Source organism: Sinohyriopsis cumingii, chromosome 10 (genome assembly GCF_028554795.1).
Source record: "Sinohyriopsis cumingii isolate HCF-2022 chromosome 10, ASM2855479v2, whole genome shotgun sequence".
Lineage (NCBI taxonomy): Eukaryota > Metazoa > Mollusca > Bivalvia > Unionida > Unionidae > Sinohyriopsis > Sinohyriopsis cumingii.
The window spans coordinates 96,296,556-96,321,903 of NC_142970.1; the positions used below are offsets into that span (position 1 = coordinate 96,296,556).

A 25,348-nucleotide genomic window follows, 5' to 3' on the forward strand; every position below is an offset into this window, starting at 1 on the left:
TTATGTAGCTGCTTGTTTCTAGTGGAAGATTTATGTTTAGGTTTTTATTTTTGTAGATTTATATTTCGGCTGCTAGCTTTACACACGTCAAGAAGACAGCCAGATTCTTCGGCGTTTAATGAAAAAATAATAACGTTCTTGTTTGATAGTTTTATATATAGTTTTAAAATATAAATAAAAAGCATTGCTAATTTTGTAAAGAAGTTTAAAATTTTTCTGCTACTTTTTTAATTTTAATTTGTGCTTTAAAATTAAATTGGAAAACTTTTAAAGAAAAATAATTTATAAGTTTGATAGGTTGATATTTTCAGGTTTCTGTTATAAAAGATCCTACATTTAAGAAATAGAATTAAAGTTTATATATATATATAATTTATATTACAAACAGAATAAATTAAAGTTTATATTACACCAATAACAATCTCAATTTTTTATATGAAGAATTGACCGCTACGATGGATAAAAGTAAAATGTTCCAGTGTCTTTTTGAGGCTTACGTGGTAGCATATCCTACAAAGAGCAGAAATATTTGCCAGGAAGAACTGGTTCAAAAGTGGAATGGAATAAAAAATGATTCAGATTTGCAAGTTGATCACTGGTTGCAAGAATTAAAAACAATTGCCGACACAAATAAAGGATCACTTCTGATGTTTTGGGCTAAACAAACATCATATGCCAATACAAAAAAGTCTTACGAAAGTTACGTGCAGATAGTCTTGTTAGAGGGGGTAAAAGGCAACCGTACTAACATAAACTTTCATTTTTGAATTCACAAATGTCAAATATTTACTTTGGAAACTTCCTATATATTCCCACTGGTAATCTGGCAAAATGAAAGTTTGCAATGTTTTCAAAACTGAATTTTTTCAGCTGGATCCGATTGAGGATAAATTCGTATGCCAAAAGGTGAAACGAAGGTTAAAGTCGATCGTATAAGGCTTGGTGTTTATGAGGAGATACTATTTCATACGCGTATTTACATAACAGAACTCCAATATAAAGGAATTCTATATGACGGATTGTTGACACCCTTAAGCCCCATCCCATCACATACAGCTGGTTAGGACTTCAGAGCGACACCCTGTTTATATATAAAAGTGTATTGGTGTGGGTTTCCCCTGTCTCCCTTGGAGGTCTGTTAGTGTTTTTGTTCAGAAAACAATGATGTGATGTATAATTTTGCAGGGCTGATTTCTTTTTTATCCATCAAATATTTAGAGTTCTTTTATTTATCCCAAGAGAAAGCTTTATGGTATACTTTCTTCCCTTTGTCCGAGCTGACAGTGGGCCTGATTTCTACTAAGTTTGCTTCGGATTTAGGGTTGTACTCTTACCCAAAAGGCTACTTAACCCTGGGCTAATTTCCTTCCCTTTTCCCTATCGTTTGTTTATTATTGCAGTGACTTTGCCAGAGTCATTTGTCCTTTCTTGTAATCATTTCTCATTTTTTGGTGTATGGTGTTTTGTTTTGTGTGTTAGATGTAGGACAGCTTATCTAGGTCAATTCAGTTTTTTCTTCTTCTATCTAATCCCCAACAATAATAAATGGTGTTTTTGCTAATTGTAGGGTGAGTGTGTTTTGCATATGTAATATATATGCCTTGGCATATATGAAAATGGTGTCATAACACCTATTGTATTTATTTCTTTTAGCTTTTTTTTACTTGTGCCATAGCACATAATTAATAATCAAAATAGCATGTAAAATCTTCATTGAAGAATTTTTATTATTATTTTAAGTTTTATTTGAGTATGCCTTGGCATATAGTTTAGTAATTATGTTGGGGTTCTTGTTGTATACCGACTTGGTAAGCGGGTCCCTTGTGGGGCGTCAATATTGACCTTCCGCTGAAGCCCCGTATGTTTCTCCTGTATTAATTGCATTTGAATACTTTCTCTTAATTCTAAACATTCAGTTGGTATAGTTCTGGCAAACCGAAAGCTATACCAGATTACTCTCTGTAAGTGTAATCATTTATTGCTATGTATTAAATAATTGTAGTATCTTCATTCTTTTTGTTGCATTTAAATACTTTCTCCAAATTCTAAACATTATCTTTTTTTGTGTCGTTTTTTAAATCCTGTTATTTCTTTCTATCATGAGCATATTTCCATCATGCGCATATTTCAGGAAAATTGAAAGTTATGCCCTGATGTATGTATCTATTTATTACTTAAAACACAAAGTTGTGGTTTATCAAATTAGAGTTTGAAATAGAACTATTGATATTAAGTACCGTAACACTTTACCAATCGTGATATGTAACCTTGTTTTTGATTGGTTGATTCAAATTTGCTGTTGTGTGATAGATATAAGTGGGCAGGAACCAGTTTTTATGTACAAATGTAATACCGCAATCAGCGACCTAGTATAAAAAAATCATAAAAAATCAAATACACAAGTGAGGTCAAAAAGGTCATTTTTTTTTAGATACCTATATTAAAACAAAGCATAAGAATAGTATTCATTTGACCAGAAAAGTCAATGGCAGTTCATAGCATAAGTTAATGCACCCCAACCCCTATTTTATACATGCATTTTTTACATCCAAAGGCCATTTTTGATAGCATGTGGTGCTCACAGTGCAAACGCAAGCTCTTTCCCGGGATGAAAATTTTGAACAACATCGTCTACTAAATAGTTTGATGCAATTCAGAATAGTTGTCATCCAAGCCGTTTTTGAGATACTCTACTTGCCTTGAACCCACGTGTCTACTGCTGTGGGAGGCTAGCTCTTCTTCCAAGCCGACTATAGACAGTATTCAGTGACGTCAGAATTTCATGTGCACACATAAGCACGCCGCCATATTGGATTACAAGCGGAGGTCGACACTTGTGGTTGCTAATCAAACGTGGAGTATATAACAATGTCGAAGCCAGTGAAAATCAGACATATATATCGACACGTTAGACAGTACATCGAAGCAAAGATATTTAAGTAAATGCCGGCTGATAGATGATTTAGATCCCTATCAAATGCCAAAGTCAGAGTGGAGTACTACGGAGGTCTTATTCCCAAGCCTTCAGTACCCAAATAAATAAATTATCTGAGTTATGCAAAGAGCAGCTATACCTTAAAGGAAATGAAAGCCTGGAAAAGCCTTGACGCATACAATCTATTTACTTCTGGATGGGTTAGAGAAGTTGCTGTGTACGTGAAAAATGGATACCACGTTGCTCGGAGAAAGGTAATATAATCATCTTCAGCATTATCATCTTTCTCTCTCTCAAACTCTTTTTCTTTCGTTTCCACCACCCCTTCTCTCCATTTTCTCTCATCTATTCACCCTCCCCCCACAAATCGTCCTGGCATGTTGACACTTCGGTTTATGCAGATTGATAGCTCACGAGTGGATGTACATATATATTTCACCACCTACAAAAATAAATTAGTTAAATATGTAGGCTAGATGCCAGTTTTCAGTATTTAACTATCAACATACTGCAGAGCAACTATGGAAGGTGTACATGCCTGACATCAGTTTCAAGAACAACACAAGCCCGAAACACCTAGTTCACAAATATATCGATATCTATAAACAGTAAACAATAATAGCTGAAGAAATTACACCATTGCCTTAAGTTATGAAATTTGCCATGGGCCAATTTACGAAACTGGACCCTGCCACCTAAATTATCACTAGTTCGCTGTTGTAGTTAGAATTTGAATTTTTCTAAACAAGGTGTATATTCATGTTATTGGTCATAGTTTTATTGCTCGTCTGAGCCGGTGGTCTAATTTACCTGTTATATGTCGACAGCCCAGTAATTCTGTAATCACCTGGGATGGGCGCCCTGGAACAAGAGTGGACAGTTTTGTGACACGACCAACTATACCAGATCCCATACCGGATCTAGTTTTTATTAAATTGGGAGAGAATGACATTGGGTTCCAAGAGCCAAATCTTGTCGTTAATCAGCTCTTACAGCTTTGTAGACTTTATTTAGAGCAACGAGTGCAATACGTTTCGATTAGTTCATTGCTGCCTCGGTTTCGACCCCGAGGGTTGACCCATTCACGATACGGGAGGAGGGTACGGCAAGTAAATTTGGAACTTCATCGAGTATTGGCTGCGAGTAGCCGCATTATATATTGTCGACTTGATGGATTCATAAGTGTTTATATCTATATGACAGGTCTGATTAGAACTAATTATGAACAGCAGAATAATATCATAAAGCTTTCAACAACATTAGTACACTACATGTCTAAATAAAATTGTTTCTTATTGCGCCATCTGTATCACTTCATTATTTTTACCTCAAGTTTACATCCCGGATATTATGCTCCGACTAGGGAATAAATTGTATTAGCATTGCAAGGGGCGGTAGAGTAATACATAATACATATGCTACTACTACTAACCATAATAACTATGACGATGACAGGTATAAACTGACGCACGGTGGGTCAAACATTTTCAAGTGGAGTTTTTCAGTTAAGACAATTCACCATGTCTTGCATGGAGAGAGAGAGAGAGAGAGAGAGAGAGAGAGAGAGAGAGAGAGAGAGAGAGAGAAGTAGTAAATGGGGGCACCCTAGCGTCAAGTGGAATTAGCATTACAAGACCCCTTGGGCAACTCTAGCGTCAAGGGAAAATTAACATGGAGAAAAATCGTGGGTCAGATTAGCGTCAAGGGAAATTAACATGGAGAAAAATCGTGGGTCACTCTAGCGACAAGGGGAATTTAACATGGAACTATAGTGTGGGTCTGTCTAGCGACAAGGGGAAATTAACATGTGAATAGAGTTTGGGTTTGTCTAGGGACAAGGGGAATTGAATATGGGATTTTTTTTTTAAAATTTAAATTTAAATTTAAAAAAAGGGGTAGGCAATGGAAAGGCTATCTCTTTTCGAGAAATATGGCTGGCCCTGAAAAGGGCCTTTGGGTTTATGTTAATATTAATATTAACATAGATGGCATCTGTCACATCTTCTTCTTCTTCTTCTTAAACTCCTTCTAACTGTCGGTCCATACACAAGTACCCTCCTGAGACATCCTTGTCTTTCTATGTAAACTCTCCTCATCCATTGACTAGTATCTGTCCTATCAACAACAGTCCACTTGGACCTGACATACATGAGCATGTCCGTCCTAAACATCATGGAAGACACAAGGGTGGATGACTCAGCTGTGGTCCACATCTTGAAGCGACGAGAATAGGTGAATCAATGCAGTGAACTGCGCTTATTTATAGGTACAGGAAGGATTGAAACGGATTGAATTCATTCACCAATCCGAACACGCGTTACAAAATTCAGTCAGCTCGCATCCAATCCGAAGAGAGCAGTCTGTGACGTGACGTTGTCTATATAGATTAGTTAGCACTTGTGTGCAGTCAGTCTATGCGACAGTGATTCAACATGACGGAAACTCAGAAAACGATCCATTGGGGTGCACCAGCAGGGGAGACCGCCCAAGGGAACCCGGACTTACTTTCAGAAGAGGTACATTGGGATTTTGTGGATTTTCTTACCTCGCAAGAATTTGTTCCGGAACCTTCGTTACCTTCTTCATTACCGCAAGTGGAGAATTTTAGACAGAGACAGAAGGAAGAATTGGAGAAATTTATGCAACGACAAAAGGAAGCGGAACAAGCTTTTCTCCTACAGCAACAGCAACAGCAACAAGAAGAGGTAAGAAAAAAACAACAGCAACAACAGCAAGAAGAAGTAGCAGCAAAGAAACAAGAGGGTGAAAATCAAACGGCTACGGTACTGTTGGACATTTTAGCGGAGTTAAGAAGTCTGAAACAAATGTATCAGACTTCTTTATCACGACCGAAGAGAATACGACCTTCCCGAGCTAAACACGCCAACCCTGTGACTAAGCCTGTCGTACCACCCTTAGTGATTTCAACCCAATCATCAGAAGTAGGCCTTGGCCGTGGCAAAGGCTTAAGGCAGTTAAAGTTGATTGGTTAAACTCACCCCTACACCAAAATAAAAAGGCCCTTTTCAGGGCCACCCACATTTCTCGAAAAGAAATACAATTTCAATTTGCCAATAACTCAAAAATGAACCCCACCCATTTTACCCTTATAGTACGTGTCTGTGTATGAGTGCGTGAGTGTAGCTTCTTATTTTAAAATCAAAACTCAAAGACACTTACCTTATATCATTCATGTATTCTTTTATCCATTTTTTACAATCCAATTCACAGCACAACACTTTAATTAAAAGTTCATTGACTTCTTCTTTCTCCTTGTTTAGTCTCTCTGTTTTTTGAATTTCTTCACCGTTTTTTCCTCATTTTCTTCCCTTCTTCTTTTCTTCTCCTGTTTCTTTGCTTCTTTTAAATAGAATTGTCTTCTTTCTTCCTCTGAAGAATTCCTCTCTTCTTCCGAAGAATCCCTCTCTTCTTCTGAAGAATCCTTCTTTTCTTCTGACTCCTCTTGTTTCTTTTTTCGGCAATCTGGAGACCAATGTCCTTTTTCTTTACAATAATAACAGGTATCTTGACTTTTGTCTTTTTTAGCCCCTGTTTTTTTTCTTTTTTGATGGTCTGGACACTCTGAAGACCAATGCCCTTTCTTCTGACAGATATAGCAAGTATCCTGACTCTTATCTCGAAAGGAAGGAGAGTAGTCTGTCGGCTGGTCTGAAGAGAATTTTCTAATGACCCCTCGCAAAGCTCTGACGAAACGTTCGATTTGGCTAGTCTCTTCCATTGTTCTCCTCGGCTTGAGAGTGAAATGAATAGTGAAAGGACAAGACACACCCTTTTTATATACGCTGGTTTGCCATGACTATAAATTAGTCTATGGTGTTTGAACTTGAGTCATTTTGACGTTTTGCACTCAAGATGAAACGATCCCATTCATTCGAGAAGAAAGAAGAAGAAGAAAGTAAGAGGCAGAAACGTGATATATCGCCTCGTACCAGGGCTGAAATCTTGGCACAAATTCATGCCAGTGATTTTGAAGAGGACATGAGTGAACCAGAATCCGAACCCTCTAAACCAAGTTCACCACTCTTAGTCAACCCTGAAAAGTACTATTCCATTCGAGAGACGGAAAAACGCTCCTCTAGAAAATTTAGAACCACGGCTTACACCTACACGGTGAAGTTTAAAGATTTCAAGGCCGACGTACCCTTGGAGAAAGCAGAAGGGTTTATCACCGAGATGTGGGATTCTTTGCTCACCACACTCAAGCGACAATGTCAACCCAAAGAAGACGATCGCTTGACACTATCCATATATCACGACGGTTTGAAATCCCCTGTTTGGATCGAGTTTAGCAGACCCGCAGAACTAACCCCTTCCAAAATCATGGACAAGATTCAACACGTACAACAATCTAATGACCAGTTTGACATCACCGATAGTAAAGCCACACTGAAAATGGCCCACGTCTCTCTTCCTCAAGGGACAGGACGCAAAAAGATGTTATTGGTGGACAACCTTCGCAACACCAAAACAAGTCTCGTCCGAATTCACAACCCTCAAGACCAGATGTGTTTAGCCCGTGCCATCGTGGTGGGACGAACCTATGCCAACAAGAACGACACGGTAGAATGGAAAAGAACCTGGAAAACTATTCAACAATCCGATCGAGCCAAACAACGAAATGAAGCAGAACTCCTGTTACAACAAGCCGGACTGTCCAAAGACACACCCTGTGGCATTCCTGAGATGCAAAAATTGCAAGATGCCCTAGCTCCACGCTACACCTTGAAAGTGCACCCTCAAGAAATGCGTGGAACTCTGTTGTTTCGAAGCCAAGATTTTAAGGACGGAAAATACATTCATGTCTATTATCACGATGAACATTTCGATACCATTACCAGTATCACTGGATTCCTGGGATACAGTTATTATTGTGAGAAATGTGATTATGGTTATAACAATCGAGAGCAACACAAGTCTTGTGGATGGAAATGCCCAGGATGTTTGGCCTCTCCACCCTGTCTGAGCGAAGAACCAGTGCCTTGTTCAACTTGTCTGCGCACGTTTGTCAGCCCTACCTGTTACCAGCAACATTTGAAAACACAAGGTTCACAGAAGAAATGTGCTTGTCAACTCCTGAGATTGTGCCCTACGTGTGGACAAGGCATACGTACCAATAGTACCAAGGCACACGTATGTCGAGGAAAGAAAAAATGTCACATTTGTCACCACATCGTGGACTTGGAACACGAATGTTACATGAAAAAAATACCAACCCCCACCAGAGGAAGAGGACGGTCACAAGAAGAAAGGCAATTTCATCTTTTTCGATTTCGAATGCATGCAAGAGACCGGCATTCACCTTCCTAATTTCTGCGTGGCTCATCGAGCGTGCGAGAAGTGCATTCAAGAACCTATCTTCAGTCATTGCCCTCACTGCAGCAAGATTCCTGGAGGACGTGAAAAAATATTTCGAGGACCAAACACGTTAGCCGATTTTGCCCAATGGGTCTTAGACCCCATCGATAAGACATGGAACAAAGAGGACATCGAACGTTACGGAGATTGTCATCGTCATGCCACGGTGATGGCTCACAATTTCTCCGGATACGATGGACAGTTTCTTCCCAGATACTATACGGAACAAGGCACCGAACGTCCTAAAGTCACTTTGAACGGAGCCAAAATCATTTTCATGCAAGTGGGACAAGTACAGTTTAAAGATTCGATGAGTTACTTGGCCATGCCTTTGAGTCGAATGCCTAAAACGTTTGGAATGACAGAAATGGCTAAAGGGTACTTTCCACACTTTTTCAATACGGAAGCCAATCAACACGCCGTTCTACCCCATTTACCTGAGGCTCACTATTACGACCCCGACAACATGCGTACCGAACAACGAGAAGCTTTCTACGCTTGGTACCAGGCTCATGCCTCTGACCCCTTCGACTTTCAGGAAGAAATGTTAAAGTATTGTCGTTCCGACGTGGACATTTTACGACGTTGCTGTGGAAAATTTCGAGAACTGTTCATGGAACACGGAGGGGTCGATCCTTTGAAAGAAGCTTGCACCATTGCCAAAGCGTGTTCCTTAGTGTACCGCCAACGACTCATGCCTGAAAACACCGTGGCTGTCATCAGTCCTCAAACGACCCACTATGTCAAGCGTCAATACTCGGTCAAAGCCGTACGTTGGTTACATTACTTGTGCGACAAGGAAGACAAATGGATTCAGCATGCCCGCAACGGAGGAGGCGAAAAGACCATCGGAACGTATTCGGTAGATGGCTGGGACTTAGAAAACCCCAAGATCGTGTACGAGTTTAACGGTTGCTTATTTCACGGATGTCCCATCTGTTACCCTGACCGTGACACTAAAAATCAGTTTTTGCAACGAACCATGGAAGACTTGTACCAGGACACTTGTCAGCGACGCCTAAAGTTAGAACAGCAAGGATACCAAGTGGTGGAAATGTGGGAACACGAGTACGATCACCGTTTGAAAATCGATCCCGAGTTTAAACGCCTCGTGGAAAGTTACCAGTTCATGGACCCGCTGAACCCGAGGGATAGTTTGTACGGAGGAAGGACCAATGCCACCTGTTTGCTGTACCAAACCGACGAAGAGAAAGGAGAAGAAATCAAATACTTGGACGTGTGTTCGCTGTATCCCTACGTGTGCAAATATTGTCGCTTTCCTGTAGGGCACCCGCAATTGTTGACGGAACACATCGACCTGAAAAACATTCGACAATACGAAGGCTTGATCAAGTGTAAAGTTTTGCCTCCCACGAACCTATACCATCCCGTCTTACCTCACCATTGTCAAGGCAAACTGATGTTTCCATTGTGCCGTACTTGTGCCGAAACGTGCAACCAGGACCAACCTTGCCATCACAGCCAGGAAGAACGTGCCTTGACGGGAACCTGGGTCAGCGTGGAATTGTTCAAAGCTCTGGACATGGGATACCAACTGTTAGAAGTGTACGAAATTTGCCACTTTCCCAAGACGCAACAGTACCACAAGGGTGACCCTACTCAGAAAGGCATTTTCGCCGACTACGTGGATGCCTTTTTGAAACTGAAACAAGAAGCCAGCGGCTATCCTTCCTGGTGTCACACTCCCGAAGACCAAATACAATTCAAAGAGAAATACTACGCACAAGAAGGCATCTCTTTAGACCACATCGAAAAAAACGAAGGCAGGCGATCGTTTGCCAAAGTGATGTTAAATTGCTTGTGGGGTAAAATGGCACAACGACCGTGTTTACCCAAGACGGAATATTTGACAGAACCTTCCCGCTACTTCCAGATGATTCACGACAAAACCAAATACATGAAACACGTGGACGTCGTTCGAGAGGATTTGATCTTGGTCAATTACGAAGAAGATCTGGACTTTGTACAAGACGACCCTTTTGGAAATGTCATCATTGCGGCTTACGTGACAGCCCATGCTCGCTTAAAATTGTACGAAGCTTTAGAACTGTTAGAAGAACGCGTCCTGTACTTTGACACGGACAGTTGCATTTACATCCATCACCCGATTCAACAGCACCCTGACATCGAAGGAGACCGTTTAGGAGCCTGGACAGACGAGCATCCCGACGACAAGATTCTAAGTTTCGTCAGTGGTGGTCCCAAAAATTACGGCTACGAATACCGGGACAAACAAGGAGAAGTGCACACGGCGTGCAAAGTGAAAGGACTGACTCTGAATCATCGTACCAGTCGAGTGGTCAACTTTGGGGTATTGAAAGAAGCCTTGCAATCGGGAGAGGATGGAAACTTTAAAGTGACCACTTATCAACCGAACAAGATTGTACGTTTACCCACTCACCACATCGTCAGTCGTCCCCTGGAAAAAATCTATCAAATCGTGTACCAGAAGCGAGTGAGACTTCCCAATCACTTTACGTTGCCGTACGGTCACATCGATATTGGTCAGCATATAAAAAGGGACAACGTCCAAGACCAATAGTTCATTGTTCATTGAAGTAACTTACCATGTCGTTGACGAAGAAGAAACCAGATTGGTTAGGAGTCAAATGTTGGACATCACCGAGACCAGGGTTTTGAGGCTTGGACACAAGAGGTGGCCCAGTATGCACGAGAGTTATTCAAGGAAAAAGTTACTTTTCAACCTGTGTTAGTGACGATGCCAGAAGAACCCGTCACCCAGGACAGGACTGTCGTGGACAGGCCTGAAAGACCCTTTCGGGAGGACACTTGTGTGACCTTACCCCCTACTATAGAACTGGTTAGAACTTTACCCAAAACATGTGGTTGTTGTACAGACACTTGTTTTTTATTCCACGTTCATGTGCCTTTTATTCTTGTACTTAAGCCTTTGGCTTTTATGTATTTTTGTCTTTCGTATTCATGTTTGAAAAAAACATTCAATAAACGTGTTCTGAAAAAGTATATAAACTCTTGTCTTGTTTGTTTTTTCGTGTCACAGGAGACATTCCTCACACCATGCCTACCTCTACTGTCTCTACTCCCTCTTCCTCTACTGTCAAAGTCATCGACGAACACTTAAATCGTGCCAGTTGGGAGGCTTTGTATCTTCGCCATCCCTTTAACATGCTCATTGCTGGACCTAGCGGTTCAGGCAAAACCGAATTCGTCAAACGTTTGATCGAACATAAACATCATTTGATCGATCGACCCCCTCAACGAATCGTGTGGTGTTACAAAGAGTGGCAATCGGCGTACAGCCTCTTGCGAGAAAGTCAAGGCGATTCCATCGTGTTTGTGGAAGGCATTCCTAAAGAAGACGATGGCATCGTCTCTGACTCCCGTCTAACCCATTTGGTCATTTTCGACGACATGTTAGGAGAAGACGAAGAAGAAATTAGATTGTGGTTCACGCGCAAAGGGCATCACCGTAATGCCAGTGTCGTTTACATCACCCAAAATTTGTTTCAACAAAGTAAAGCCCATCGCACCATCAGTCTCAATGCGCATTACGTGGTCTTGTTTAAAAGCCCTCGAGATAAATCGCAAGTGCAAGTCTTAGCCAAACAGTTAGGAACGCCTTGGCTGACTCAGGCGTACGACGATGCCACTCAAACGCCACACGCCTATTTACTCGTCGATTTGAAACCTACGACTCCCGAGGATTTGCGATTTCGTACCCACTTGTTTCACCACTGGTGCCAAGACGGAGGGCCTGTCCTGTACACGTCTCCGTCCTCGACTTCATTTCACTCCCCATAAAAAAATCTATAAAAACCTCAGACCCTTTTCGTCTGTCTCACACAGTGCGAACATGACGTCCCTTCAGTCGCATCTTCCCGTCAAATTGATTCGTGCCTTGTATGGCATCAGTCGAGAAAAAAATCCACAAACACGAGCTCGTGTCTTAGAAGCTAGTCTCAAACAAGTCTTACGATGGTTCACGGTGACGGCACGTCAATTACTCCAAGGAATCATTCAGATTCCTCATCAAACCAAACGCTTTTTTGATCGAAACAAAGTCGCTTTGGTCCAACTGGCCGATCCCCGCATCGACACTCAAACCAAAAAACAAATCATTTTGAAACCTGGAGGGAGCGGTACTCTAGGAGGGGTCATCATTCGCTCACTCTTAAGATGGGATCCTAATGCCCCCAAAGTTATACCCAAGACAAAAGTCCAACGAAGCCCCAAGAAGAAAAAGACCAGGTCCCCAAGGAGAATTTCTCCAGTGGCAGGACCCTCCTCTGACCAGACACCACCACCACCCCGGAAAAAGAAAAGAAGCCCCCAGAAAAAGAAAAGTCCACAGAAAACTAGTCGCAAGAGAGGCACTTCGGCCAGGACGCAACCTTACACTCGCAAATCACGACCTGCCACGGCGGTGACTGCGTCTCCGGCAGCTTCACGTTTGTCCACTTCTCCGTTAATGACACCCAGAACTGAAGAGTACTTGGAGACGTTGATCACACCAAGAACTTCTCCGTTGATGACCCCCAAAAGAACTTCCCCAGTGGCAGGACCTTCCAATTTAGTGGCAGTGGCTGCTGCTCACAAAGTACCTTCTCCCAAAATCAAAGTTCAAGAAAGATCGGACATGTTACAAAGTTTACTGGATTTGTCCAAGCAAGAACTGGCTCGATTTAGTCCGTTACGTACCCCTGCACGACGTGTCATGCCTGTCCTCAAACTAATACGACGTAAAGACAATCAGTGGCGACGCGTTCCAGTATAAAAAAGGCATGTGACCAAGTCGGGTATCAGTGTTTTTTGGTGCTCCTGAAGACTCAAAGATGTCACCCTCCAGAAAACCCCAAGGAAAGAAAAGGAAAGGACTGCCACCACGTTTAGCCAAACATGGGGACATGTTATCTGTCCTGTCCAAAGCTTCTCCACCCCTATGAAAAAAACTCATTCAAACGGCCTCCAAAGAGGTCATCGATACCGTGTGCGAATGTTGTTTGAACGTTTTGAAAGGCACGATCCCTTTGTCCAAACACCAGAAACAATGCTTAAGCAAGCATCGTCACGTTCTTCGCCAAATGGTTCGAAAGAAAATTCCCATTCGTCAAAAAAAGAAGATGTTCGTGCAACGTGGAGGTATTTTACCTCTCTTGTTAGGTCCCATACTGAAAGGAGTCTTGGGAACCATGTTGGGAGGACTGGTGGGAGGAAGATAAAAAGGCCTCGGAAGTTCCAAGATCTCAGAATCGACCCCTGACAACCCCATGGAAGGACGAAAACTAGCTTTAGTGCCTTACAAACGATGGATGGAATACCATCGGTGGCAAGAACAACACACCCCGCATTTACCTCCCAATCCCCATTTGAGCGAGATGTCCCAGTTACAACACGAATTGCAGTCCTTGATGGATCGCCAAGATTTGTCCGAAACAGAAAAATCGCAAAAGTACGGTCAACTCTTGCAACGACTGCAACTCTTTCACCAGAAAGCTTTAGACGAAACAGCTCTACCCACTCTGAAAGATTTTAAGACCTTGATGAAAAGTCCAGCACCATCACCAGTACCAGTACCAGTACCACCAGTACCCGTGACCAAGACAGAAAAAGGAGAAAAAGGAGAAGAAGAGGATGGGTTTCAAATTCCACCAGAAAAAGTACGCAAGTTAGCAACACCACCTACCTCCAGAATTGGATGGATTAAAAAGATGATGGCCACCCCTTCTTCCTCACAAGAGAAAAAGAAAGTGAAGACAGAAGTGAAGACAGAAGTGAAACAAGAACCGATATCCCCCGCTCAGACATCCTTCTCCTCTTCGACACCTATTGCTGGCCGCACACGCAAAGCGTTGCAATCCAAGAAAATACCCCAAGAGAAAAAGAGTAGCATCCTCCAAGAGTGGGTGTCTTATTAACACACCAACCAACACAAAGGAATGGAAAAAGTCTTAGCCAGCACTTACTACGATCCCTCCCATCCTGCAGGTTACGCAGGAGTTCAAAAATTGTATCGTGCTGCCAAAACGCGACTGAAAAGTCTCCGTTTACCTCAAGTGCAACGATGGTTACAAGAACAAGCTACCTACACTTTACACAAACCCATTCGACGCAAGTTTGCCAGAAGTCGCACCCGAGTGGAAGGCATCGATCATCAATGGCAAGCCGATTTAGCCGATGTCTCTCATTTGGCCAGCTACAATCGTGGCTACAAATATTTGTTTTGTGTCATCGACGTCTTTTCCAAATTTGCCTGGGTCGTGCCCTTGACTTCCAAATCGAGCAGCGAGTTAGTGCGAGCCCTGCAACGGGTGTTGAAACAAAGCGGTCGTCACCCTCTTCGATGGCAAACGGACAAAGGCACCGAATTTCTGAACCAAGCTTTCCAAAAAGAATTAAAGAAACGTGACATTCATTTTTTTTACCACCGAGAATCCAGAAACCAAAGCCAGCATCGTGGAACGTTTTCAACGCACTTTGAAAGAACGCATGTGGAAATATTTCACGCATCACCACACTCTGAAGTACATCGACATCTTACCGCACCTGGTGCAAGCGTACAACCAATCTTACCATCGAAGCATCGGACGTGCCCTGCAAGACGTGACTCCCGACAACGAAGTGTTGGTGTTCGAGCGCCTGTTCGGTACGTCCCCGACGAGGGCTGTCCCCAAGAAAAGTGGAGAGTTGGCCGTAGGAGATTGGGTGCGCATTGGCAAAACCAAACGCACTTTCGACAAAGGTTACTTACCTAACTGGACGACCGAATTGTTTCGCGTCACTGGACGAGTGCATGGTCGTCATCCTACAGTCTATAAATTGGAAGACATGAACGGAGAAGTGCTCAAAGGAAGGTTTTATTTGCCCGAGTTACAACGTGTGACCAAAAAAGGAGACGATGTGTACGACATCGAAAGCATTCTCGAACGCAGAACCCGTAAAGTGGGCAAACGACGTGTCAAAGAAGTCAAAGTACGTTGGAAAGGATATCCACCCAGTTTTGATTCTTGGATCGACGCTTCGCAAGTCATCGACTATAAAAAGAAGTGACCATCATGCCCTTTCACACAGCAGACGCAGCTACGTCGACTACCCCTCCTTCACCTAGTTCTTCTGTGCAAGATTTACAAAAACAACCCTTGTGGGTGTGGTGTGGAGAACGTGTGCCTAAAACGCAAATCGTCTTTTTCTGCCAAATCTTCGTGGTGTATTGTGTCATCGGGGCAGCCATTGCCAATTTGAATTTGCAACAAGGAGACAAACAATTGTGGACCATTTTATTGAGCAGTTGCATCGGTTACCTGCTTCCTAATCCCTCCCTGAAATTCACCTCGAACGGGAACCCCGGGAACCTTGTGTCCAGTGCCAGTGCCAGTCACCACTTCAATCAGAACCAGAATCCCATTTTAGACGGAGACACGCCTCTGACGTCCAGTAATAACCCCTCGGACAGCCACAGAACTCTGGAATTATGAGTCACCAAAACCAATTTTACTTAACTTTACCCAGTGACAGTTCCATGGAGGTGTTTCCCAAGAACACGTTGTGCTGTTACACGGCTAAATTACCTCAAGCCATCCCCTTAGATCACGAAGCCCATTGGGAAGTGGCTTTAGTAGAAATGATTCACCCGACCCAAGTCCTCAATGTCCTTCCCAATCAAATTTTTTTGATGTGGAAGTTCATGACAAGCAAATGCAACAGTGGATGGATAGCAATGTCAAATATGACAAGAAAACCCGTACACAAAAGTACACCACCTATCACTTGTTCATTCCCCCAGGCTATTATTTTAGTGGTCAACATTTGGTCAGCACCATAACCTCCAGGTTTAATGTCGTGTTTCTGAAAGCTTTGGAGCAAAACAAAAATGTCACCATGGAGTACCACAAAGCAGCTCGTCGCTTCTTGCTGAAATTTGAACGGAGTAAAATCCTGTCCATTTTATTTTGTCCTGAATTGTATGACATGTTGGGCGGAGACATGGACATGAGAAAGACCATGATCAAGAAAAACGAATTACCCATCGTTTACGACAACGAGTCTTTTAGCAAGTTATTTCGTGCCCCGGTAGAACTGAACCAAGGACTGAATTTGATGTTCGTGTATTCCGATGTGGTGGAGTACAACGTGGTGGGACATACCTCCGTACCGTTACTGCGTGTCATTCCTTTCAAAGTTGATTCTGCCACGAACACTGACGAGGAAGGTGGAAACACTTACCACGTCCACCGCGAATTTGTCCATCCTCACTATTTGCCTGTCAGCAAGTCGTATTTGGACACGGTCAACATTGCTATAAAAGGAGATCTGGGACAAAATATTCCATTCACCAAAGGAAAAGTCACGGTGAAACTCCATTTTCGAAAACGGTTCTCTCACGACTCTTAAGTCATGTATCCAGTGTACCGAGGGGTTGCTCAACAGCGAGGACACGACTTAGGAGATATGTTAAAATCGGCCTTTCGTTCGGTGGCTCCGGTGTTGAAACCGATGGTGACACGCGGATTGCACGCCTTGAAAGATGCGGCACTGACGCAAGGCAAAGAATTTCTCCAAAATGTCATCATCGACAAACAAAACCCTAAAGAAGCCTTCATGAGGGCAGGCAAAAATGTCTTGCTGCAAACGGGCAAAGACATTTTAGGCCAACGAGAAACACCTATAAATGCCCTGCACGCTACCGAGTCAGGCATTCAGCAAGGACAAGGCAGAAAGAGACGACGAAGAAAACACCCTTTCACCAGACTTCAAGCGAGAAAGGCCAAGAAAAGAAGAACCGTTCGAGACTTAGACGTTTTCGATTATTGAGAAAAGAGACAAAAAAATGATGCACCGAGAATCTTGCGCTTGTTCCAAGACGGAACTGGATCTGTTTGCCATGCCCCCCACGATGATGACGATGCAAGAATCCCAGTGGGTGGAATTTCACCCCGTCTCCTCACTGACCGATTCCGCTCCCATCGAGTTTGAAATCAAAGGACAGCCCGAAGATTACATCGATCTGAATAGCAGTTACTTGTACCTGAAAGTCAAAATTCTAGATAAGACTGGAGGTGCTATAGACGATGAAGCAGTAGCTCCCGTCAACAATTTCATGCATTCCTTGTTCAGTGGAGTGGACTTGTATTTGAATAACAAACTGGTCAGTAGCAGCATGGATACTTACCCTTATCGTGCCTACCTGGAAAATCTCTTGACGTACGGAATAGATGCCAAGAACACTCATCTCAATGCCTGTGTGGTATGGGAAGCTGACGAACCTACCAAGTTTGAAATATTGGAAACTGATGAAAAGAAAGACAACAATGATGGATTTGTAGAACGAAGAAAGAGAATCACGGGAGCCGACACAAGTTTAGAACTGATGGATCGTTTGCATTTGGACATGTGGTTGCAAGAAAAGTATTTGCTGAACGGGGTGGATGTCCGCCTGGGACTGAATCGTAGCAGTGCCGCTTTCCATTTGATGGCTGATAGTGACGGTTACAAAACCAAAATCCTAGAAGCCAGACTCTACGTGCGCCGTGTGGAAGTGTTACCTAAAGTGGGAAACGACATCAGTCAGACGTTGAGCAGAACGACCGCCAAGTATCCCATACGACGCGTGGAAGTGAAAACCTTCACCATTCCCAAGGGACAGCGATCCATGATCGAAGATCATCTGTTCCAAGGACAGTTACCCAAACGTTTGATCGTTGGTATCGTCGAGAATACAGCCTTCAACGGAGCTGCCGAAAAAAATCCTTTCTACTTTCAACACTTTGGAGTGTCCAAAATCGAAGTCAGTCGCGATGGCAAGACCTTGTGTACCCGACCTTTCGAACCTGACTTTACCAAGAAGAATTACTTGAGATCGTACTTGTCCCTGTACGAAGCCACCGGACAGTTAGGAACCAATACCAGTCACGGTATTACGTACGAGGATTATGCAGGAGGCTATGCTTTGTGGGCTTTCGATTTCACTCCAGACCAAGGCAGCGACGAGGGACATTTCCACCCTATAAAATCCGGCCAGATTCGTGTGGAAATTCAGTTTAAAGACCGAGACCCTGATGAAACGGTGAACGTCATCCTGTATGCAGAATTCGATAATACCATAGAAATCAACAGTTTGAGAGAAGTCATCCTAGATTACTAGAAACCATGGAAGACTGTTATCCCTCTTTACCTAGTGGAGAAACTTTTAGTGTTGCATTGTTGTTAAAAAATGTTAGAGTTGTTGTTTAGTGTTAAGTGATTTTTGAATAAAAAATGTTGTGTTTTGAAAAAATTGTTTGATGTTATATTGTTGGATTTATGTTAAAAATGTTAGAGTTGTTGTTTAGTGTTTAGTGATTTTTGAATAAAAAATGTTGTGTTTTGAAAAACATGCCTTTGTCTTTTGTTTAGGTATAAGAATGTTGGATTGATGCTCTTTCATTTCTTACTATCCCTCTCATGACACTCACTAAACGTTGCGACTCAAAAACCGTGTGGGGGATGTTTTCTTTCACGTCCGCGCTTTGATTTTAAGAACCGGGTTGTTTCCAGTCTAACCATCCATTGTCGACTCATCCTCCTAAGAAGATGTGCTCCAAACTAGCTAAACTCAACGAAGCTTACGTGAATTTGCATAGGGTCAGACACAGTCTGATACCGAAGCCAGAAGAAATAGAGAATGTGAGAATGTTAAAAATCACTGAAGACCTGATAGAAGAACTCTTCAGAGAAGAAATGAACAGGGAAAAAGAAGAATGGACAGAGAAGTACAGACTTCAGAGACAGCAGCAACAACAACAACAAGAGCAGCAGCAGCAACCTGAAGCTGACAGAGGCTTTGTCGATTGTCGTATCGACACCAAAGAGTTCTTCTTCTCTTTCCGAAGAAGCAGACCTATCGCCAGAAAGTTTATCCTCAGAGGACATCGCATTCTTAGAAACTAAAAAGAATACCATAGCAAACAAAAAAAACAGCCCTTTTCATGGCTACCCAATACTCTAGAAAAGAAATAACAATCGATTTGCCAATGTGTATAGGTAGAGTAGTGTGAAAATAAACACTAACTCTTTTTTAAAAAAAATGTGAGGGTATGTGTTTGTGTGTTTGTGTTTGTAAGTGGTTAAGTAAGTTGGTATGGATAGTAGATTAAAATGATGTCTTTTTTTTTTTTGGTGTTTGAGGTGTAAATTTGGGGTTAGATTGGATTGCTTTGCGTATGTGGATAGTCTATTGAAGTGATTTATAAAAATTTTAAAATAGTGATGGGTAGCATAAAAAGTGAGTGAGTGTTTCTTTTAGGTCCGCGCGTTGTTGTTTTTTGGTCATGATGTAGGTAAGATCAATTTTATGTTTTTAGGGGATGTTTTCCTTCACGTCCGCGCTTTCAGTATAAATTGAAACTCGTTCGGCAGTCCAGCTACCCTTGTTGATTGATCAACACCAAAAATGAACACGAGACTGGAGAAACTGTTGGAACTTCATGTGCATCTGGAATATGCCAGGCGCATATTAAATGAACTGGCCGCGGAAGCCATTGTGGAGGAGGGAAGGATAAGAGAGGAGGAGGAAAGAAGAAACAAAGAAGAGGAGGAGAGAAGATATAAAGAAGAAGAGGAAAGAAGATACAAAGAGGAGGAGAGAAGATACAAAGAAGAGGAGGAGGAGGAAAAGGAGAGAAGAAGAAGAAATTTCAGAATCCCAGAGAGCGAAAATTGGGATTCTGAAGCGACATATCCTGCTTCTGCTCTCTCCCCCAAAAAGGTAAAAAGTAACTGGGGGACAAGATGTGTATGTGGCGCTAGGCCTGGAAGGTGCCACCATTAACCAGGTGTCCATGAAGTTCCAAAACAAAACAAAAACAGCCCTTTTCAGGGCTACCCAATAGAAAAGAAATAACGATCGATTTGCCAATGTGTGTAGGTAGAGTAGTGTGATTATAAACACTAACTCTTTTTTAAGATAGTGTGAGGGTATGTGTTTGTGTGTTGGTGCTTGTAAGAGCTCAGGTATGTTTGTGGGAATAGTAGATTACGGGTTTCTTTATTGTTTCTTAGCGTAGGTGAAGAGTATAGTTTGGGTTCTGTAAGCGCTCACGTACGATTGTGTGGATAGTAGATTATGGATTAGTTTATTGTTCTTAGCGTATGTGTTTGTGTGTTTGTGTTTGTGTGTTTGTGTTTGTGTTAGTACCCGCTCACGTACGATTGTGTGAATAGTAGATTATGGATTTGTTTATTGTTCTTAGCGTATGTGAAGAGTATAGTTTGGGTTTTGTAAGCGCTCACGTAAGATTGTGTGGATAGTAGATTATGGATTTTGTTTATTGTTTCTTAGCGTATGTGGAGAGTATTGTTTGGGTTTTTATTATATGAAATGAGAAAGTATAGTTTGGGTTTTATTATATGAAATGAAAAAATTGGGGGATATTTTCCTTCACGTTCGCGCGTTGTTTGGTCATGATCTAGGTAAGATCAATTTTACGTTTTAGGGGGGATGTTTTCCTTCACTTACGCGCTTTAAGTATAAGAACCCATAGTATTCGTCGTTCAAACCATTCTGCAAAGAATAAAAAAAGAAGATGGCTTCTAACCAAATGGACAAAATACAAACATTAGACGTTTTAGACAACTTAGGAATGATGGAGCAGATGTTAATAAGACTGGTTGAAGACCATTATTCCTATAGTCCCCATCGTGTAAAGATGGAAATTAATAACTTAAAAAAGGTAAAGGACAAGATTAGTGGTGTCATGAAAGAGATAAAGGAGGAGAAGGAGGATGAAGAGGAAAGAATAAGAATAAGCAAATGGAACGAAAAGATTGAAAAAGAAGAAGAAAATGAGAAGACGAAGAAAGAAGAAGAGGAAGAGAAGAAGAAAGAAGAGTAGGAGAAAAAGAAAGAGAAGAAGAGAAAGAGTGTTGGAGATAAAATAAGAACTTGGTGAAGAAAAAGAAGAAATTAGAAGCAGAAGAAGAAGAAAACCCAAAGGCCCTTTTCAGGGCCAGCCATATTTCTCGAAAAGAGATAGCCTTTCCATTGCCTACCCCTTTTTTTAAATTTAAATTTAAATTTGAATTTAAAAAAAAAAAAATCCCATATTCAATTCCCCTTGTCCCTAGACAAACCCAAACTCTATTCCCATGTTAATTTCCCCTTGTCGCTAGACAGACCCACACTATAGTTCCATGTTAAATTCACCTTGTCGCTAGAGTAACCCACGATTTTTCTCCATGTTAATTTCCCTTGACGCTAATCTGACCCACGATTTTTCTCCATGTTAATTTTCCCTTGACGCTAGAGTTGCCCAAGGGGTCTTGTAATGCTAATTCCCCTTGACGCTAGGGTGCCCCCATTTACTACTGAGAGAGAGCTGTTAATTGACCTCATCAATTCACGAAGTGATCAAAACACTTCAAATCAAATCAATTTGTGTTGATAGGAGCTGATAGCTAATCTTTTTTAGTACATGTTTCAAGCCAAGTATCATTGATAAATGGCAACTGAAAGGGTCGCATACATTTTTTTCGACAGCATCAATGGAAATGTGTTTAATGTGTGCTTATGCGCATAAGCATGATTGCAATAGTTTTGTTTTTATAGTGTGTGTGTGTGTGTGTGTGTGTGTGTGTGCGTGAGAGAGAGAGAGAGAGAGAGAGAGAGAGAGAGAGAGAGAGAGAGAAATTGCAACGTTGTATGTTCAAAAATAGCATTACTTGACTTACTTGTTTCAAATATTTTTCCTAGAACTTACGAGTTCAATTCACCCAGTAATCAGGGTCCACCTATATAACGTTCCTTTGAGAAACATGCTTATCATCATATAATTCCCAACACTAGCTTTAATTTTGGCTGATCAACACACACACACACACTCTACGATAGTCAAGGACAACTTCTTTGTTTTCGTGGGTTAATATGTAGCAGTTTTAATGATTAGATATAGAAGTTACTTAATTATGTTGAAGGAAATATTAAATTGTAGTTTTTCTTTCAGTCACAAATTTCATTCAAATCATTTTATGTTACTTGTTTAGACTCAAATAAACAGTAACGCAAGAAAGAGTGAAAACAACAAGCTTTGAAAAATATAATAATTTATTTCCCGGGGAAAAAAAATTAAAAATGAAAACATATGAACTTACGGTTTTAAGAATCAAATCCAAAAATAATCCAAGAATAAAATGTTAGTAGTCCTAATAACAAATTGTTCTTCTGATTTCAAGTTCGAATCTCGACGAAGAATCCAAGCTGGAAGACAATAACGTATGGCGAAATCTGTAGTGTTGAATTCTACAGTTCCTTGTAGAAACAAGAATTATCACTCCGGTTTCGGAAATTTAAATAAATTTCTTATAATAACTGCCTTTGATTAAGAATCTCACACGAGCACACGTATTTTCATTGAATAAGAATTAATCTTTATTAAATCCAAGTAATTTGAAATAACTACAAACAGCACAACATACAACTTCCAGTGTAACAGCCCAGCTTCTACTGAGAATAAGCCTAGTAGTGAATGGAGATTCCCTAGCGACAATGGGAATTAGCATTACAGATCCCCCCCCCCCCCGGGACTGTTTAGCGACTATGTAAATTTAACATTAACCACCCTGGGACTGTTTAGCGACTATGTAAATTTAACATGGACGAAAAATCGTGGGACTGTTTAGCGACAAGGGAAATTAACATGGGAAATAGATTTTGGGACTGTTGAGCGACAAGGGGAATTGAACATGGGAATATGAGACTGTATAGCGTCAAGGGAATTTAAACAGGGTGGGACTATATAGCGACAATGGGAAATGAACGTGGGATTTTTTTTTTTTTTTTTTAAATTTAAAAAAGGGTAGGCAATCGAAAGTCATTCTCTTTTCGAGACCTATGAGTGGCCCTGAAAAGGGCCTTTGGGTTTCTTCTTCTTCTAAGTCCTTAACTTCTTCCACCATCCTCTTATTTTTTCCATCATTCCTTTCTTCTTCTTTTCTGTTTCCGGTATCCAGTCCGGGTGACCCATGGCTCGGAACTTCTGTTGGATTTTCATCCAGTTAGCGTTTAGTTTCTCTAGTTCTTCCTTTTTCTTTCTATTTTCTTCTTCTTTTCTTTCCTTTGACCACTTTTCTTTGATCTTCTTGACCTCTTCGGTCAGCACATTCCTCATTACTTCTTCCGCTTTCTTAAGCTTGTCTAAGCCCCACTTCACAAAAGACCAATCTGTCCATTCTACAATGTCTTCTAAAAAACACCTTACACTCGTCACATAAACTATGGCTTCTTTCAACTTGCCCACTTTCACATACGGTGGGTTAATTAAACCTCTGATTCTCTTCTCCTCATCCTCTATCATTTCTTTCACAATATCGATTGCTAAGTGGAGGCTGGTTACTTGTCTTGAGACGAAGTCTTTTGTCACTGCATGCCTCCATTCCTGTTCAAGCCTTTCTGCTACATTCAATCCATCCACCATCCAATACCAACTTCCCATAAGGTTGTTATACAAAGCTGAAGCTGCTGGCATCTTCTTGTTTGCTTATTCCGTGTAATGGGCTCCAATGGCAAACACTGTTAGTTTTATAGTGAAAGCGCGGACGTGAAGGAAAACATCCCCCAAAACAAAATTGATCTTACCTAGATCATGACCAAACAACGCGCGGACGTGAAGGAAAACAGCCCCAACTTTTCTCATTTCATATGATCTACTATCCACATACGTGAACCAGCAATAAACGAACCCCAAATCTACTATTTACACACGCAAATCATTAAAACGAAATCCATAATCTACTATCCACACAATCGTACGTGATCGGTTACAAAACCCAAACTATACTCTCCACATACGCTAAGAAACAATAAACAAACCCATAATCTACTATTCACACAAACGTACGTGAGCGCTTACAAACAGAAACACACAAACACAAACACAAACACATACCCTCACACTAGAAAAAAAAGAGTCAGTGTTTATATTCACACTACTCTACCTACACACATTGGCAAATCGATTGTTATTTCTTTTCTAAAGGTTTGGGTAGCCCTGAAAAGGGCTGTTTGTTTTTGAACTCCAGATGTACCTATCTAATGCTGGCACCTTCCTGGCCTGGCACCACACACACATCTTCTACTCCAATCTTTCCAGTTGACTCGTTTGACTGGGAGCGCAGAGGGATGATGATTAGCTTCATCACCCCAATCCTCTGTCTCTGGTATCTTGTAAGCCATCCTCTCTCCTATTTTCTTTTCCTCCTCTTCCTTTTGTCTTCTCTCCTCCTCTTCTTTCTTTATCCTTGCCTCTTCTACTATGGCCTCCGCGGCCAGTTCATTTACTATGCGCCTGGCATATTCCAGGTGCATTTGGAGTTCTAGCAGTTTCACAATTCTGGTATTCATTGTCTTGTCAACGAATGAACAGGGTAGCTAGACTGCCCAGCGAGTTTCAATTTATAGTGAAAGGGCGGACGTGAAGGAAAACATCCCCCTAAAACAAAATTGATCTTACCTAGATCATGACCAAACAAACGCGCGGACCTAAAAGAAACACTCACTCACTTTTTTATACTGCCTATCACTATTCTAAAATATTTTCATTAATCACTTCAATATACTATTCACATACGCAAAGCAATCCAATCAAACCCCATATCTACTCTCCCCACACCTCAAACAGCTAAAAACATGATCTTAATCTACTATCCACACCAACGTACGTGAGCACTTACAAACACACAATCCTATACACAAACACATACACTCACACTATAAAAAAGAGCTAGTGTTTATATTCACACTACTCTACCTACACACATTGGCAAATGGATTGTTATTTCTTTTCTAGAGTATTGGGTAGCCATGAAAAGGGCTGGTTTTATTTTGTTTGCTATGGCAATCTTTTAGTTTCTAAGAATGCGACGTCCTCTGAGGATAGACTTTCTGACGATATGTCTGCTTCTTCGGAAAGAGAAGAAGAACTCTTTGGTGTCGATACGACAATCGACAAAGCCTCTGTCAGGTTCAGGTTCCTGCTGTTGTTGTTGTTGTTGTTGCTGTTGCTGCTG

At 41.5% G+C, this 25,348-nt stretch overlaps 1 protein-coding gene across 1 annotated transcript in view; it reads left to right on the forward strand.

The window, feature by feature from the left end:
• The first annotated feature begins 489 nt into the window (after positions 1–489).
• LOC149790616 (diamine oxidase [copper-containing]-like) overlaps positions 490–25,348 on the forward strand; it is a 69,090-nt gene continuing 44,231 nt past the window's right edge. Inside the window, exon 1 of the mRNA XM_089972728.1 lies at positions 490–3,189. Within this exon, the coding sequence (XP_089828854.1) occupies positions 3,085–3,189 (105 nt within the window). The 5' untranslated portion in view covers positions 490–3,084. The remainder of the gene's footprint in view (positions 3,190–25,348) is intronic.